This window comes from Artibeus jamaicensis, unplaced genomic scaffold, assembly GCF_021234435.1.
Source record: "Artibeus jamaicensis isolate MK-2021 breed Jamaican fruit bat unplaced genomic scaffold, CSHL_Jam_final contig_497, whole genome shotgun sequence".
Classification (NCBI taxonomy): domain Eukaryota; kingdom Metazoa; phylum Chordata; class Mammalia; order Chiroptera; family Phyllostomidae; genus Artibeus; species Artibeus jamaicensis.
Window position 1 is genome coordinate 5877803 of NW_026521863.1, and position 17917 is coordinate 5895719.

At 52.9% G+C, this 17917-nt stretch overlaps 2 protein-coding genes across 4 annotated transcripts in view; one reads left to right on the forward strand and one right to left on the reverse strand.

The window, feature by feature from the left end:
• The first annotated feature begins 880 nt into the window (after positions 1 to 880).
• Positions 881 to 7610, forward strand: DYNLT1 (dynein light chain Tctex-type 1). The gene is made up of 5 exons (XM_037126209.2): positions 881 to 959; positions 3412 to 3453; positions 6264 to 6387; positions 6820 to 6897; positions 7167 to 7610. Exons 1-5 carry the CDS (start codon positions 933 to 935, stop codon positions 7235 to 7237), a joined length of 342 nt encoding a protein of 113 aa, XP_036982104.1. The 5' UTR covers positions 881 to 932; the 3' UTR covers positions 7238 to 7610.
• A 3169-nt stretch (positions 7611 to 10779) lies between these two features.
• Positions 10780 to 17917, reverse strand: part of TMEM181 (transmembrane protein 181) — a 53926-nt gene continuing 46788 nt past the window's right edge. For 2 of the 3 annotated variants that reach the window (XM_053668697.1, XM_053668699.1), the window contains exons 12-17: positions 16336 to 16438; positions 15729 to 15780; positions 13771 to 13853; positions 12676 to 12765; positions 11773 to 11839; positions 10780 to 11416 (exon numbers count right to left, since the gene is read on the reverse strand). In XM_053668697.1, coding sequence (XP_053524672.1) covers positions 11338 to 11416; positions 11773 to 11839; positions 12676 to 12765; positions 13771 to 13853; positions 15729 to 15780; positions 16336 to 16438 — 474 coding nt within the window. In that variant the 3' untranslated portion in view covers positions 10780 to 11337. Of the gene's footprint in view, positions 11417 to 11772; positions 11840 to 12481; positions 12573 to 12675; positions 12766 to 13770; positions 13854 to 15728; positions 15781 to 16335; positions 16439 to 17917 lie in introns of all 3 variants that reach the window. The other variant, XM_053668698.1, reaches the window with a different exon arrangement.

A 17917-nucleotide genomic window follows, 5' to 3' on the forward strand; every position in this document is an offset into this window, starting at 1 on the left:
AGAAACAACAAGGGTTGCTGACGGATTGAATGTGGGCTCTGCAGCTTAATTCCACCAGGTCTCAGGGTCTTGTGGCCACCTCTTCCTGGGGGGATGGGAAGTGGGTTTTAGCAACTGTGCTTTGGAGAGGTAAGAAGTGACAGCTTGACTTCAAGGGCGTGGTAAAACAAACAAACAAAAAAAACAACGATGGGTCAGCAAAGTCAGAGATCTTAGCCTCAGAGTCGGTGCAGGCAGGCATCAGCCCTTCTAGGAGAACATCGCACCAGAGCGCGGTGCAGTGACTAATTTCCATGAAGACCCCTGTATACAAGTCAAGTGTACGTCTAAGTCATTCTGGGTAAGGCAGCCAGGAAGTGTGCAGCGTTTTACAAATTTTCCACTGCAAAATGTTTTTTTCAGTGATGCTTAAAACTAAAAAAAAAAAAACAAAAAACGATTTTTATGGAAAACTTGCCTCCCCAAAGGAAGTTTTCTAGCAGATCTGAAGTTTCCTAACCCTGGACCCCCCAGAGGGAATGAAACCAACATCTCACGCTGCCCATCAAGGTTCGAAATCACGTTACAATTTGTTACGAGGTGTCCAAGGCCGTCTGAATACTCGAGCGAATCCACACAGCCCAGTACAAACTGGAGGAAGGGGCCAGGAAAACTCTTCCCTCCCGAACTGGCCTGGTACATTTGTTTTGTTTCAGCTGCTGCGGTCCAGTCAGTTGCTAGTCAGCTCCCGCGCTCACCGCCAGGGGAGGATGAGAGGCGGAGATTAAGCCGAGTGTCCAACCGGAGCGCCCTTCTGGCAGAACAGGAGGGGCCCGGCCCCGGCGGCGCGAGGAGGCGGGGTCTAGAGGGGCGGGGTCCAGAGGGGTGGGGCCTAGGTGCGCCGGCGCAGTGCGCTCTGCTTGGGGAGGCGGAGGCGACGCTTCGGAGGAAAGATGGAAGACTTCCAGGCTGCGGAAGAGGTAACCGCCGGGTCGACGGCGGGAAGGGTAGCGGCCGGGAGCCCAGGCCCGGGTGGGCAGCGGCGCCCAAGGACGTGTGTGGGTACCTGGGCCGCGTCTGGATGTGAGCAGCGGCCGTCTACTGCGCGGGCTGAGGGCCGAGAGCTTCACGGTGACCCGACCCGGCCAGCTCGGGGTGTAGTCGACCTGCACGGGGGGCGGGGCGACGGAGGGGCCTCGGCGTGGCGCACGCCCAGTGCGCCCCACACCCTTCGCCCCGCCTCCGTCCCTGGTCCCACTCGCACCCTCGGGGCGCCGTGAGTGAAGTCACTCGTTTCTTAGTGATGCAGACCCCACTCTAGAGGTACAGGCACGCGTGAAACGCACGTACAGCCCCACCTCTCAAGTCCCCTCACAGTCTGCTGGGCCCCCTGCAAAATGAAGACATGTAGGTTGGAGCACCTGCCTTTGTCTTCCGTTCCGCACCTCGTGCTTCGGTGCAGGGCTCACCGCCACTGGGACCATCGCCGGCTGCTTCAGTCTGAGTTTGAGCCGGCGGTGAGCCAGCTTCTGTGTGTGTGGGGGGGGGGGGCGCATTTCATTGCCCTAAAGACTACGGGGTTGGGGTGGGGTAAAAGGTAGTACTGTTTGCCAAGCGGAAGACACCATGGTGACGGTGTGCTGCTGACATGGCTTTTCTTCAGGCTGAGAAGCTTCCAGGGACTGTATGTAGGGGGTGGAGGCTGCTGCTGCAGAACAGTGGCCCGTTTTCTTCCTGCTAAATGAGTCTGGTGTAAAGTCAAATCGAGTCTCATGTATTGTGCAGCTTGTCCAAAATACAAACTAGGTAAAGTTGGTAGTTCGATTTTTTCGAAGTTGAGTTTAAGCGGGTATGTTTTGAGGGGGGAAATTGTTAAGTCTTAAGGACTGATCCCGGAGCTTTTGTTGGGATCTAATTTCTGAGCCAGCGGGGTCAGGGGTCGTTGGGAGAGGCAGTGCAGGAGCAGCCAGCAAAGCAGAGCCTGTCTTTACCTGTGAACTGGTGGAGTGTTGGGCATGGCTGGTACTGTGGGAACACTGAGTAACACTTTAAAAAGGGGACTGGCAGGGCAGGGGAAGCCTGTCACGCTGGCAGGGCACACTCTGCGTTCTAACTCGGGGCCCTGCCCTGGTGGTGGCTGTGGCTTCACTGTTCCAGATTGCAGTGGATTGTCTGTGAAACGAAGGGACTGACCTGTGCGTCTCACGGGAGAAGGACGAGACCGACTCTGTCCTTTCTAGCAGGCGTGTGTGTGGTCTTTACTGACCGTGCCTCCCTCCTGCTGGTCTCTGCACCGAAGCCCTTTCTGGTGCTAGCCTCTGACTTCCTAACTCCTCTCCACCCTGTTCACCTTTCCTGCAGAAGCCGAAAGTGCCTGTGGGCTCTGTACACCTGCTCTGCTTCCCACTGGACAGTCACTGAAACGCCCCTTAGGCTCTTTTGTGTTTCAACCACATGAAAAGTTACACAGGGACTTTCCCCGGGTGGTTTAGGATCACTGAAGTCCCTTGGAAGGGCCCTCTAAACTTGGAGATGTAACTGAATCTCTAAGATACTGTGAATTTTCATTAACTGGCTGAGCTGGCTTTGTCTCCGAGTTTGACTTCTGCGTACAGCACATGAGAGGGTTTTAGGCGGTAGCTTCTGACCCTGCTGGAGAGGAAGAGGCACTGGGAGAACAGGGCCGCAGTGCTCAGCACTTGGCAGGGTGAAAACTCAGGGCCAGAAAGCAGCAGGGCTTCCCGCCTTCACTCCTCCAGGAGGGCAAACTGACCACCAGCCTGGGGCCGCTCTCGGGGGGGCGTGGCTGGACCCAGTACTGTTCTCGGTTCTGGGGCTCAGACAGAACCTGTGCCCACTCACAGGCACCACATGTGGAAAGAAAGAAGGCACCATTTATAAGCTCCTGGCACTAGATTACCACCAGCAGCCCACCTCCCCCACCCCGACCTATCTATGTAGCCGGCAGGGCTAGCAGCTGGGTGTGTGGGCCCACAGTAGGACAGCACAGAGAAAGGAGAACCCCAAACATCATTCTTAAGTTTACACAGGAAAGGGTCAGTTAATTTATACAAAAGTCAAATAACTCATTAAACTTTGATATTTGTCAGTGATCCTGGTGGCCAGTTAATAGATGGAGAGATGAAATTCTAGTTTAAAGTCAGCTTTTTGGATCATAGCATGATTACAACAAAAACACCTTTAAATCATACAAGAATTGTAGTCTCCTGATGCCACACCCAGCTATGTGACCCTCAGAGAGAGCCACATGGTGTTTCTCTTTGTAATGATTTCTTCAGTAGAAGGAACGGTCTGGTTACATTATTTCTAAGGTCTTCATTTTTAAAGTATGGTCATCACCTAAATTTGCATTTATCAGTGCTCCGGTGGATATGAATCTTAATCAAACTTCGCTCATTTGCTTCCTTACAGACTACTTTTGTTGTCGACGAAGTGAGCAACATTGTAAAAGAGGTAAGAGGAGAAATGGCTGCTTTTAACATATTTGATTAATGGCTTATGCGAGTGAAAATAATGTGTTTTAAATACTGTCTTGGAATTGTTTCAACTGAGCCTGTGTTTTGGCATTTCAAATAACAGTGTTTACTTCGGCGTGTATCTAAATAAGAATTACTCCCATATTATGTAAATTATATATTTTAAATCAGACAGGAAATTTTATACACTAGCGTTATTATTGAACGTTACAAGACTTGAGTCTGTAACCTTTTAAGATAAAAGGCCCATGGTAGACAAGTAGATGTTCCCAGTGTTTTAGAGAGAGAGTTGAACAACTCACTTATGACCCGGTGGTTCTTTTTCTTACATTTCTAAACTGCCTACTTTCCCATTCTGACCACGGGTAGGGTCAGTATCCCTTCGATAGTGAGAAGGGGAGGCAAAAAAAGGATATTTGCCCTTCACTTAGTACAGAGAGAAAATACAGGCTGAGCTGGAGTGCAAGAAAGGATCCTCCAGGAGTTTCCAGTTGGGGGGGGGGGGGCAAGGCAGGCGCATGTCAAGTAGCCCCACCCAGTGAAGTCAGGCCTGCACCCCAGAGTGGGAAGGAGCAGTATTAACTCAGCCAGGAGGGCGGCGTTCCAGGGCACACGCAGCCTGTGCAGAGGCCTGTGGCAGTATGTGCGGGGTGTTGGAGGGACCATAAGGGGAGCCGGGAGGGGACTGGAGGGTGGCCAAGAGCTGGGCGGCCTGAGGCAGGAGTGAGGCCAGAAAGGTTTTCCCTTTGCTGTGCAAGTTGAGCAGAGAGTGAAGCCAACTAGCTACAAGGTCATCGGATGATCCAAGTTGAACGGCCATCTGAGGTCATGGGTGTGCTTCGAATGGATCCTAATGCAAATTGCTGGCTTCTGCCAGAGTGATAAAGCACCACAACCTGTTTTTGTGAACATCATCAAAAAACAAAATGATTTTGTTCTACCACTTACATTTTTCAGCAGCGGACAGTATTAATTGCCTTTCATCTTTTTTTCCATAGTGTTTCTTCTGGAAGGGGTGGGGGAGCTGGAAGTGGGTGGGGTTGCACTAGACGTGTGCGAAGTGGCATTGGTCACGGCACATCCTTTGGCCTCACTTGTTTTCTGTGTTGGTTTGACTTGGTCACCAGGCAGCAGGACAGCTGAAGGCAGACCTCCCCAGTCTTCCTGGAAGCACCAGTTAATGTCATGGTGTTACCTTCCCGTGACTGTGGGCCTCCCCGGCTTCCTCTAGTGATAGGTTAACTGTGAACTCGAGCTAGTTGAAGTGCTGGCTAGCAGTAAGTTTGGGTGGGCCCAGAGTCGCAGGCAGGTTTGTCTCCTTCCCTGAAAAACATGAATCCCTAAGTGTGTGTGGAGGGTCCCCAGAGTTAGAGCTTTAGCTTGAGCAAAGGCCCCTGGACAGTACCCCAATCTAGTAGTAACCTGTCCCCTTTAAACCAGGGGCTCCCATGCCCCCAGGCCCACTGTATGCTCTGAGTTGGGGAGGGGAGAGGGGTTGGTGGAGAACTGGAGGAGCTGATGAGTGGGCGGTGGTGGCGAGAGGGAGCCGGGTGCCCACTGGCCTGTGTTCATGTGACTACTGGGGAGTCCCAGGATAAACAGAATTTCCATAGGTAGAAATCAAGGTGTGGCTGTAGGTAGCTGTTTGTTCCTCAAAGCAAGGTCACTGGGCTTATGCCTCAGGTAGTAGCCCTTGTCACCAAGAGGCACAACTCAGGTCCTGGCACTGTTTTTCTCTGTGGGCCTCAGGGCAGAGCTCGGTGATCACTTATTTTAGGACATAACTTGTCATGAAAACTCGGCTTTCTGGTTTCCAGCCCGGAAGTTAGAACAAGGGTAGAGGGGAAAGCTGTCAGAAGCGGGCACAGAAGGCTCAGAAAACGGTCAGATGCGAATGTCCTGACCCTGAGCTCGAGCAGGAGGAGCAGCAGGCGCCGGGCATTTGCCGCATGACCCTTGACCCTTGACATGTGTGCACAGTGTGAACCCGTCCTCCGAGTGCGGCACTGCAGGAGGTCGGGAAATCCGCAAAAAAGAAGAAATGCGTCAGGAACTTACATTTTGGGATATATAAGCCCACTCTTTAGTTACGTGGAAAAAATATACTTATGTAGTAATATATTCCCAAAAAATGCTGGATAGAGGAAGAATTTATAAACACACGATTATTTGGAGAGGTTTGTACGTTTTTAATTGTACAGAAAACTGATACAGATTCCCCTATCTTTAAGATACTGTTAAGAAAGGAACAGGCAACAGAAAATATTTTCCAGTGTCATAGGAAAAGTGTTGCTGTTCTCTGGGTACCAATAGCCACAATAAACACTAAATTCTGCCAAAATGTTTCAAAATGTTGGCGGACCCTATCTAATTATGAATTCTTAAAAACAAATAAAACTATTTAAATATGATACTGTTAAACAAAAGGTATACAGTGGTACCTCGGTACTCATCATAGGCGTTCACTCGTTCCGGAACTGACAAGTACTGAATGATGAGACATCTCTTGCGGGCACTGCGTTGTGACTCATACAAGTTCTAGCAAGTGTGATGAGTCCTGAGAAGGGCTGAGACTTTTTTTTCTCGTCAAAATGCGACAAGTGCAGGGTTTGACAGTACCAAAGTATGGCTGTATTTGCAAAGGAGTCCTTATGGATACAAATAAGCTTACACTTTTTGTAGACTGTATTTCAGTAGTTCTTAGGGTGATGGACCTCAGGAGTAACTGCAAGGTGTCGGGGCATGTTCTGCTAAAAAAAAGTGACTCCTCTGTACTTTGTCCTCTAGGCTATAGAAAGTGCCATCGGCGGCAATGCCTATCAGCACAGCAAAGTGAACCAGTGGACCACAAATGTGGTAGAACAGACTTTAAGCCATCTCACCAAGCTGGGGAAACCATTTAAATACATTGGTAATAGGTTTTTGTTTTTCGTATATATTTGTGCTGGTTTTTGAAATACCAATCAGAAGTGGGTCTGGTGTCAGGAGAGTGACTGTGTCGCTGTGGTGACCAGCCTCGAAGTTCCCTGTAGAAGTGTCACTTCTGTTGTCCACACAGTTTTACCCTAGAGCATACCTGCCATAAACCGGCCGGCCTGCCTGCTGGAGCCACTGCAGGGCACACAGCACAGGGTGTCATAGGGTTTCTGCTCAGCCGCTCTCAGAACAAGCGTGCAGTGAAGGGCCGGCACCTGTGCGATCAGTCAGTGTTCGTAGGGCCAGGCGACCTCCCCTTACAGTTTCACCAAAGCATCATCCATGTGACCGACATATGCTGAAAGTGGGCAAAATGCAACCTGTGTTGCCAAACAATTTTCTCTAATAAACATTGTTTTCATTGAAGTGACCTGTGTAATTATGCAGAAGAATGGAGCAGGATTACACACGGCAAGTTCTTGCTTCTGGGACAGCTCTACCGACGGTACGTCCCGCTCCCTGGGTCTAACCGACCTGGCTTACCCAAAGTGGTGTTTAAGGGCTGTGTGCTTGGGTGTTTCGTGTCTGTGAATGCGTGGTAATGCATTTTTTTTATCAGAGTCATCTTTTAAAACATTTTGTAGAAAAGAAACTTGCCAACCTTCTTTATTTATGTACCACAAAGAGGTAACTCCTTGGGTGTTTGGGCCCTGCTGGGAGAAATCGGTGTCCGGTGGCCCCATCTTGCTGACCTTGGTGCCCTCTGCTCTGCAGGGAGCTGCACCGTGCGATGGGAGAACAAGACCATGTACTGCATCGTCAGCGCCTTCGGACTGTCCATCTGACCTTGTCCGCCCGGCTCTTCCTCCTCCCGTCCCAGCGTTTCTCTTCCGTCTCCCTTCCCCACCCACCGGGAGTCCAGGGCACACCTCTCCTGTCCTCTCCGTGTTTCCTGTGGCGCTCCCACAGTGCAGAGAAGAGACCGAATGACCGCACCACTCCACGACCAGCACACCCCCGGTCAGAGGGCTCGCTCACCTCGGGCAGGCGAAGGCCGGACCGCGCCTGTGCCATCTCTGAACCTGTGCCAGCTCAAAGGTGCTACCGCTCCAGTCCGCGAGCCTGAAACTTTCTCTGCTCTCTGAAGTGATCCAAACACACTAATTCTCCATACTTTGTACTTTTGTTAGAATAAATTAATCCAATTTAAACTTTGAATTTGTCTTCATAATCTAGCATCACAGTTGAATTCTTCATATTTAGTTAGTGGCTTGAGCATCTATAAAATTGTTAAAAATGAAAACAAAAGCGATTTGGCTCTGGTTGTCTCCGGTACAAGGGTTTGCTAGCATCACCCGCGGGACCAGGACCCTAACAGCCTCACCATGTTCTGGTCAGAGTCTGTCTCCTCTGGGGCCTCGCACCGTTCATCCTAAAGTTCCCCCCTTTTACAGCCTCGGGTGGGAGCGGGCAAGCTGACTCCTATTCCGCCAGCCAGAGAGCTCTGATGCCCACACTTGGCCCGATCTGCAGCTCGTGCTCTGGCTTTTGGTCACCCTCACACAACATGGTGCTGTACCCCAGGGCTTGCAGATGCCTTCACAGTCGTTCATTCTGCGTCTGCAGCAATTAACACCACTGTTTATAGGAAATGTGTCAGAGGTTATCTGATTGATTTACAGTCACATCCAAGTAAGTGGGGAGGTGGGCCGCACATCCGGGTCTTGGGACCTCCTCTCTGTGCTCATCCCCGGGCCATGTTACTGTGGAACAAAGACACTCGGTGTCCACCTGCCCTTGTCCCTAAAGCACTCATGTCTGGTCAGATCAACTCCATGTGCAGAGAGCAACCAATACACATAAAAAAGGATCCCACATTAAAAAGTGATTAACATTTACCAGAAAGGTAGTCTCAGAATGAAGCCACTCCCAAAGATTGCCATAAATAAACATTTATTCACTTGTGAATTATAATGCTCGTTCTGTGACTGGGTTTGCTGTGTTCACTGACACAGCTCTAAGATCTAGTACATAGCTCTGTCCTTTCGAGATTAAACTTTGTTCTACTTTACAAATATTTACAGTCTTTTTGTAAGAAGGCAGTTTTCAGTAGCAGAAAGTCCTGTGGTTCATAGAATGATACGACAGTTACCAGTGTATCTACAACACGGGAAATCAGGATGAACAGGATAACGAGACTGAATCGGCTTCCCTTTAGCCCGGGGAGGAGATTTTTTTTTTTCAAAGTCTAACCTCTAAGGCAACTGGTTTCTAAAATCCTCAAAATTTAGGTCTAGCCTTCACTAGATGTCCCTTTTAATCATCACTCACTTCTATGAAAGTCTCTGTTTTCCTGTGAAAAGGATTCCAGTAAGTTACCACATTACAGCCTATGTAATGTAACTCTGCCTTTAGTTGATGAAATACTTGAGGCTGGTGACGTTTGTCTTACAGTCTGCCCTCTGGCGGCTGGGTGTGCATGACGCATCTGAACTTTCTGCAGCCTGTGATGATGGACAGGAGCAATCTCACAAATCCTGAGTGTACTTTATACATCCCTGTTTCTAGCCTTTCAGATGGGGCTCTAGGGAGAGAAAACCGCGTCACTTCGCTGCTGTAATGACTTAGTAATAAATCACGAAGAACCATTATCCATGTGGACAATGGCACTCTCCCTGGGGAACTGAAGTACCTGTGGTCACCGTCCAGGTCCCCTGGACTAGACCAAGTGTCAAAAATGATCCCGAACATGACGCCATTCAAGCTGGTGCCATGGAAGAACTAAAGTTAGCCCTTTGAATGTAGAATTAAAGTTTGCAAAACTGTGATGCTGTCCAAAAAGAAAAATTTTTTTGCTACTGTCAAAGATGATGGTGATTTTAGTGTTTTAACCTGACACCTAGGGTACATAAAGTACATGCTAAATACACTTCAAACAAATTTCACGTGGAGTAGGCAGTACATTGATGTGTATGATACAACAGTAAGAAAAATTGAAAATGCATAACTTAATAATTTTCCCCTTAAGTATTTTTTTAATTTTTTTCCAACTTAGTTACAAAAAGAAATATGCCCATATTGTTCATTTCCATGACTTGATGCCATGAGGAATCAATATATGAAGATAGCAGTCATCAGTTTAAAATCACGCTATAGGCCAAAGTCAAGTTCTAAAAAGTTCTAAGCTGTGTGACTAGATGCCTCAAATATTTTACATTTACTGATAAATAACAGCATTCCAAATTATAGACAATATTTTTATAATGATTAAAATGTAAACTATATCACATACTAGAATACATTAATCAGTACAAGTTTTTGTATAGTTGGTCATAATAGAAGTTGTAAAATTTGGTAACAAAATTTTTCAATATCTGAGTATGCAGAATCAAAAAATAATTACCATTGCAAATGTAAAAAACCATGTAAACTTAAATTACCCTTGCAATAATGCAGTTGTTTTAATCCAAACATCCATATTTACAGGGTTTTAAAAACATGTAAGTGGAACCCACATTTACCATCAGTGTTTGAAAAGGAAGTGCGGAGTCTGCATGAGCAGGCCCGTGAAGCGCTCTGTGAGGTCCCAGCGCCCCCTAGAGTAGAATCGAGCTTTAGCCGGGAGTGGCAACCCCCAAGAGTGAGTACACAGGTGGAGGAACTGCAGGTGGTGTCTGTAGGGGGGACAGGATCCTCTGAGACCAGGAGGACATCCAGCAGGGTGTCTGCAGGGTGTCTGCCATGGTCACATGCTAACAGTTCAGAACAGGCATGAGCGGGCCAATCGGCAAAAGCAAACGTGGCATCTCCACCAGAGAAGTGGGCCGTCCCCGAGGCCTGCCGCTGCCGCAGACTCCGCGGCGCCACTCAACGTCTCCGACCCGCAGGGCGAGGCCCCGGCCTGCCCGACAAGCCACCTTTACCAAAAGGTGTGCTTCCATCAACCATCTCAAAGGCTTTACTCTCTCACCTAGTTTCCCAACAAGAAACAAAAACTTTTTGGCAGTAAAGAGTCCATACTACATCAGTAATTTGTTTTATTTTTAAAAAGTGATAAAGCTCTACTGGCTGTCACTCTCAGCAGAGCCACCAAAGTGCCTGCTTACCGGAATTCAGTGGGTACGCTGTCCTTCAGCCCAGCCACAGGGGCGTCCATGCACACCCATGCATGTGATGCTCACGCACACACATGCACACACATGAACACAACCCTCAGAAAACTATGGCAGCAAGACCTTCCCCACTGGAGCTGCAAGCTGTCGGCAACCTCACCCCTTCCTCAGAAACCATACCATGCCCTCCTCGGAACTCCGCAGCACGAGCTCGGCTGCTCGGGTGGGGAAGGGCCAGGGCCTGCTCTCCGCCGTTGCCCTCACCAGCCATTCCGTCTGTGTTTCACGTCACAGGAGTTGCCGGTCGCCCACGATGCCTGGCGGCCCGGAGCGCAGGCCACACAGCGGGGAGGGCTCGCCCTCAGGAGGGAGCCGCACAGACCGGCTTCCCTGGGGGTTCATAGGGGCAAAACCAGAGCCACGGGGCAGGGGAGGAAAGGAATGCTACAGGGCTGTGGGCCTTATTCAGAAGGACTTTCCATGGACTGGGAGTCAGTAAATTGTTTTTTAATAAATACGTAATTCTCCGTACTAAAAACAAGAGCAACTGCCTCCCTACCACTGAAAACAAGCTATCTCTCATCTGAAATCTTTGAAAAAGAACTTGGCCGTTTATCAGCACCTCTCTTCCAAAATAAACAAAACCACTCTAACAGTGAATCTGGCCCAGCGTTGAAGTCTGTCCTCCGTCTTGGTTTCCCTTTCAAAGTTATGTAAACAAACAAGGACCAGGAAATCTCTGCCTGTAAGACAAGTGTGAAAGCAGGCAGGTCCGGAGGGCCAGGGCGGCCACTGCAGGGCAGGCCCCTGAAGACCCGCCGCCCGCCGGGAGCTCAGTCACTGTCAGACCCCTCCTTGTACTGGGCCCGGAGGGCCTGGCCGTTCTGCAGGGGCATTTCTTCATAGTCGCTCCTGTTGCGAGAGAGACTTTTGACAGGGGTCCGCTCGCGACAGCTTCTGACTCTCCCCCACACGGGCACGCCATTCCGACAAGGACACACGTCCCTCCCTCTGCCGCCAGCTGGCAGAGCCCACGCCTCACCCCCACCCGTCGCCCAGGAAGAACTGGCCTTCCTGGGCCACCGCTCCCTGCGGGCGTTTGCAAAGGGAACGCCATCCCTCCGAAGGGCGTGGAAATAAACCACAGACTCCCGTGCCAGTTAAAAAATGTCCTAATGTTGTGAAAACTGTTTCAGATGCTGAGCCTCCCGGTCAGTAAACGTGCAACGCCAGGCCGAGTGTGCAGCCTTTGTGGGACAAGGACTTACCCATAGATGACGTCGTCATCGGAGTCATTGAGCATGGAGAAGGCGGGGTTGTCCTTCAGCTGGGACTCTGAAAGCCAACGAGAGCGGTTCCTATGTTATTACCTGGAGGGGGCGCTGTCCTAGAAGGACAGGGCTCAGAAAGAGCTGGATTCGAATCCCAGCGTCCACGAGGCACTAGCTGTGTGACCGGAGCAAACCATTCTGGGCCCTGAGCGTGTTCTCTCCCCTACCCGACAGGGCAGCATCACGCTTGGAACCGGGGGAGCCCACAAGCAGAGTGGAGCTGCCCTGTCCTTTCCCTGAGTGCACGTGGGCATGGGGACAGTGGCTGGGGGGCAGCGGCTGGGGGGTGGCGGCAGGGGGGGGGGCCTGTGTCTGCCTGCCCCGCCCTGCCCTTCCTCCAGCCTGCAGCTTGCCACTGAGTGTCAGTTTCTTCCTCCCTAAATGGGAGCGTCAGGAACTTTTCTCGAGGGTGCTTCGAGAACACCCAGGATGTGGGAGTGGTCCTGACTTGGAGAGACCCCGCCAGGGTTCCAGAAAGAACTCATCCTGTTCACTCCCTGCGCGCCTGGGCTGTTTGGCTGTTTTTGGTCGTGCTTTCTGGGGAGCAGGACTGCACCCTCTGACCTTCTGTGCAGTCACGGCGCCAGTATTCAACAGGCTGTGTTCTGTGAGCCTCACAGACACACTTGTGCTGGGCCCCGCTCACCCAGTGTGTCCATCTTGTGCTGTAGTGACACAGCCAGGGCTGTGTGGTGACCGCGACTCGGAGCTCACCATTAAGGCAACCCTGTTCCTCTCTGCCAGACAGGAGGAAGGCAGCGTGAGTCAGGCCCTGGCACCGACAGGAAACCCGGGAGGCGTGCCCTGAACTTCCCAGCCGTGGGGCCCCAGGCGACTTACCATACAGAGCGGTCTTTGATGGTGAGTACACAAAGGCCAACGTGTAGAGGTAAAAGTTCAGCAAGCCATAGAAAGACAGGAATTCAGCTGGTGATGCTGTCAAGGCAAGCAAGCGGGCGCAGAACACCCTGAGTTTGGACATTGGTCGCGTCTGCTTTCAGTCTGCCCACTCGCGACCGCCTGTCACTCCTTCTGCCGCTGACCCCCAGTACCTCGGGGCCTGTAGCCCAGACCTGCGGCTGCTGGAGGGCGAGCCCACAGCCAAGCGTTATGATGGCCTCCCAAGGTTACCTGCAAGTAACAGGTAACCGTGCCCTCTGCCATCTGTGGGAGCCTCTCGAGGTGGCAGGACCCAATGTGACCCTGTGAAGGGCGGGGCCACACACACGTGTGAACCCAGGACAAAGAGCGGGACGCAGACCCCCTGGCCAGTAGTCCTCAACCTTTTCTGGATTACAGACCCTTTGAGAGTCTGATAAAAATGTAGTGTGAATTCAGCCATAAATTAGAAAAACCAGGTGTAATTCTAAGTATGCTAGAGGCCCCAAGGACAGAACCCAAGCCAAGGATTAACCCCTGAGCATCCCTTGGTCGCCCTCACGGCCAGGGCAACTGGAAGACACACCCTTGACCTCTCAGGAACCCGACAGAGCCCACTGTGGAGGCTGTGCCCAAGGCACCCAGGCAGGGAAGCACAGAGGCCCTGCGGTCATTAAGAGCCCCTCCTGGAGACAGGCCTCAAGTGCCCTAGTCACCACACCCTGTGGCGCTGCCGCTGGACACTGCAGGCTGACAGTACAAGAGGCCGACAGTGGCCACAGACACTGGGTCCCTGCGCGTGAACTGTAACCACCTCAGGGGCTGGCCTCCCCCTACAAGCCTGAGCTGCTGCCTACGGAGGACCAGTGGGTCCCGGGGCTGTGGGGGCGTAGGAGGGCACGTGTCTCTGCAGACAGGTGGGGGTCCCCCGGGGGCTCCATGGTGCGGGCCACGAGGAAGGGACCTGCCTCTTCTGGATGCCAAGAGACCCAACACGCTACCCACTATGTCCAGAATGCATCCCTGACGCCTGCGGCCTTCCCGTGAAAAGGATATAATTCTGGTAGTGAGTTGACAATTCAGCTACAAAATTGTCTTGCAATGCTTGTGCTCCAAACCTTAAATAGAGGATGACGATGCTGGAAAAAAGGAGGGAAATACCTTAGTAAGGCGTACGAAGAAACAGCACTAGCACCGTGCACGCTGTTGTGTTCACCCTGCAAGCAGCCAGTCTCGTTACCATGGCTTCTGCACGGAAACGCGCCCGCACCCACGCGCACCCACCTCTGCTGCGGGACGCCTGGCCTCGGACCCAGGGGCCTGCTGCTGGGATGCGCTCAGCCAGCCCTGATGTCAGCCAGGCCACAGTCTCCAATCGTGGCCCTGACGCTTGCACTCGGCACACCCCCCTTCTCTCACTCCCTTAGTGCAAGTTTCAAGAGCGTCCCCTACAACTACCAGCTCCCCCGCAGAGTCTGCTTCTCCAAAATCACTGGTCCCCACTCAGCACAGTGGCTCCCAGGCCCCTGCTCAGACACCTGCTGCTGACACACGGTGACGGGGGAGACCATAAGGTGGGCTCCCCAGCCAGGCCAGGCCGTGTGCCACCCTAATCCTCCTGTCTGGGCCCCGCTTTCAGGTCCGCTCCCCGAGGCCCACGCTTCACCTGCAGCTGGGCGTCTGTGAACACACACGTAAACGAGACCCCTTCTCCTGTGGCCTAGACCCTCCGTGGCGGTCCGGTCCAGAGAAGAGCACCCTGGCCTCTCCAGTGGTCCCCTCCCTCATGTCCTCACTTTCTAGGACACTGCTGGTCCTCCTACTCACCAAGACCCTGCTGTGCCCGCTGCCCAGGCAGCCAGCCCCATGTGTTTTCAGGGCCAAATGTCACCTCCGAGAGACAGCCCCTACCCACCCCATGTAAAGCAGCCTTGTCCCTCCTGCCACTGTCCCCTCTGCTGTATGTTCATTATGGCCCTTGGGCTGCTGGTTTACTTGTCCGTCTCTGTCTTCCTGCATTGGAAGGTCAAGGCCATGACAGGAAGGAGCCTGTCTGCCTGTTTACCAGTGCAAGCACTCCGTGAACATGGGTGGGATACATAAATAAATCCCCTTGAATCCCACGTGACAAAAATAAAAAAGCCTAACAGCTTCTGAGATGGACTGTAGAGAGTAGACAGTAGCCCCCGCCTGTGGACTGGGCGAGCTGGGGAGTGCGGGGCAGGAGGGCTGTGAGGAGTGGGTGTGTGTGCAGAGTGTGAGGAGTCTGGAGACAACATGTGCGCTCTGCACTGCAGGGACTGAGCAGTGCAATGCACACCCTACTCCTTTCCGGCGACGTTCATGCTGAGCGACATTCCCAAGTGCATGCCGAGCTCCCACACTTGGGCGGGTGTGCTGTCCCCACGGTGGGCGGGCCCGGCCATGGATGCCACGGGAGCCCTTCTGCTCAATGGGGGAGCCAGCCTCTGAGTCCCCTGGTGGCTCCTCCTGGGAAAAGGGCTGATGGCCACTCACTTGCTATCCATACAACCCAGAAAGAGATGCAGAGAACTAGCTATTTTCCCCTCTGGATTTTGATTTTAGGAGAAAGACACATCCTAAACGATGATTTGGAGCTCATTCAGAGACAACTTCCAGCACCTCCCACCCCCCCCATGACCCCAAGTCCTCAGGCCCTGCCCTGTGGGTGCACAGTTCAGTGACGTCTGTTACATGGATTTTAAACAGAAATAGCTCCTGCTTGTCATCCTGTCCTGGGGCATCAGCAGGGTCCCTGACGCCAAGGGCACCATCGCACGGGGTTCTGAACTTAGACACGTGCTGACCGCCCCCCACCACGTGACAAGTGTCCGAGCAGGTCAGTAACTGAGCCAGCACCAGTCAATACAATGTAGTCAACGCCCTCCCCGGGGCACTGGGTCTGACCCTAAATTTAACTCTGTCAAGGAGGAGAAAGACATCCATGAGAATAAAAAACATGCAGTTTTGTTTATGAAATGCAGTTTTCTTACCTAATGACGAGCACTACAAAAGTCAATGCAGTCAAAAACTTTAACCTGAGATCTGAAAAAGAGAAGCTCCCATTACACCCCCTGGAAGTGCATTCCACGTCAGATGAAAATGAAGCACACCGCTGAACAGGACCACTTCTTCTCTCTGGATTTGAAACCTGTCCGTACCGAACCCCAGGAGAAACGCCGTCCCACCCCCACCCTGGGGCCAGAAGGGTGGGGTCCCCAGAGAGGCCATGGCCATGAAGATTTGTTGTGACAGACTGGGGGAAAGGATCCCACGAGCCCAGGTGACTTCCTGACTCGAGAACTAGGAAAACTGCCCCGGCTGGCACCTCTGAGACCTGTGATGCCGGAAGGACCCAGGCAGCTCCAGCTGTCACGCTGGGCCTCAGGGCTGTGTCCTCAGTTATCCGTTCAGCCCTGCTGTGGCTCCCTGGGGACCAAAGGTGCTGGTCCCCAGCCTGTGGGAAAGGGACAAGTCCCTGGGTCCTCCCCCTCCGGGTCAGGCCACTTGCCTGGTGGCCTCCGTGCACCCTGCTGCCCGTGGCAGTTCGCCCTTCGCCCCTGACCGCCTCAGCCCGGGCACCTGGGCAGTGGTGCTTACCTACATAAGGCATGTGGCGAAGCTCAGAGCAGGCTCGCACGATCAGGAAGAAAAGATACAAAATGTACACAGCTGCCACCACCTCGAAGAAAACCTTCAGTCCCTGGAAGGAAACGACAGGGGCGCAGGATTAAAAGCAGGACCGCAGTGCGGCCCGCCTTCCAACACCAGACCCTGAAGGGGAAAGACGAGCATTTCAAAAAGGGACCCAGAGCCCCGAAGGTCGCTGCACTGGACAGAACAGGAAGGGCAACTCCGACTACGCTGGTCCGGGCTCAGCCTGCCACCCTCTCGGTGAGCACAGGCGGCCCACCCACCTATGGGACCCCCCACCCTTGCTAATGGGTTGAGGAAGAACCCAAATCCGTCCCTTGCCCACGAGGGAAGGTAGTGGCACGTGTCAGACTCCAGGCTCAGATCCTGAGAAGTCCTCAGGCAAGTCTCAACTTTCCGGACCTCAGTTTTCTTATCTGTAAAATGGGGACACTGAAGGAAGCCGTCTAGAGAGCATCAGGTCTAACACCCACAGTCCTGCGGTTTTGTTGTGGGGAAAACAAGAACACTTTGCTCTGAGGGCAGAAGCAGTGGCGGGAAGACAGGCGGCGGAGGACCGGGCCGTGCAGGCGGTGGCGCCCCACCCCTTCGTCTCCCAGCATCTTTCCGAGTCACAGGACTGCTGGTCAGGAAGCCTGGCAGCTGCTTCTGCACCCTCAGAACCTGTGACTTCCGTCCATTCTTGCCGGGGGGCTGAGATGATTCCTAATCACAGTGACTCCGCAGGGAGTGCTCCAGTATCACCCCATTGCACAGACGGAGAAGAGAGGACCGGGCGGTAGGCGCTGTGCGCCAGGACGGCTTCTCCCTCAGGGGCCTGGGAGCCCTGGCGGCCTGGGCGCTCACTTGGCTTGTCATGCCTCGGCTTCCTCACATGAGAACGAGGGACTGCACCGCACAAGAGCGCCGGTGACAGCAGACTGGCACGAGTCCGTGCTGCTGTGTCTAATCTGGGGGCTCCGCTCGACCACCAGCCTCACGGGGGTCTGTCCCCAGGTCTGCAGGACCGGCCCTGAGAAGGCGGCACGGCAGCCCCTCCTGTCTCCCGGGCCCACAGCGCCCCACCCCCTCCCCCACGAACCGACTCCAGCACGCCAAGGCTCATTAACAGACAAAGAAAAAGCACAAAACACAAAGATGTCACCTCCCCTTGTCACTGAGAGCACTCTCTGAGACGCCCCGGCTGGGCGCGTGCCCCTCAGACACCCTGCTCTCTGTCTCCTGTGCCTTTTCTTTGGGGGCAAGGTCGCGGCAGGCAGTTCGTAAGGCACACGTTCGGCACCTCCCTCCCTGCTAAACCAACTCCTCACGCCGATAAACGCACGACTGGCCAGGTTCCGGGCGCCGCCCCCTCCGGTTTCGCGCTAGGAATCAAGCGTTTAAACTGTTTCCCGAGACACGTACAGTCTCCACACAAGTTCAACATCTTTTCCACACACCCTTGCTCGTGAGCCCGCCCTCTTCTTCAGCCGCCGGCCCCACAGAGGACCACGGGCTTCAGCCCTTCGCCAGAGCTCCGCAAAGCCAC

Coding starts and splice junctions, on each gene's coding strand:
- DYNLT1 (XM_037126209.2), top strand. CDS start 933: ATGGAAGACTTCCAGGCTGCGGAAGAG. Junction 6,388..6,819: donor GAAACCATTTAAATACATTG/GTAATAGGTTTT, acceptor TTTTCATTGAAG/TGACCTGTGTAATTATGCAG. Junction 6,898..7,166: donor CTGGGACAGCTCTACCGACG/GTACGTCCCGCT, acceptor TCTGCTCTGCAG/GGAGCTGCACCGTGCGATGG.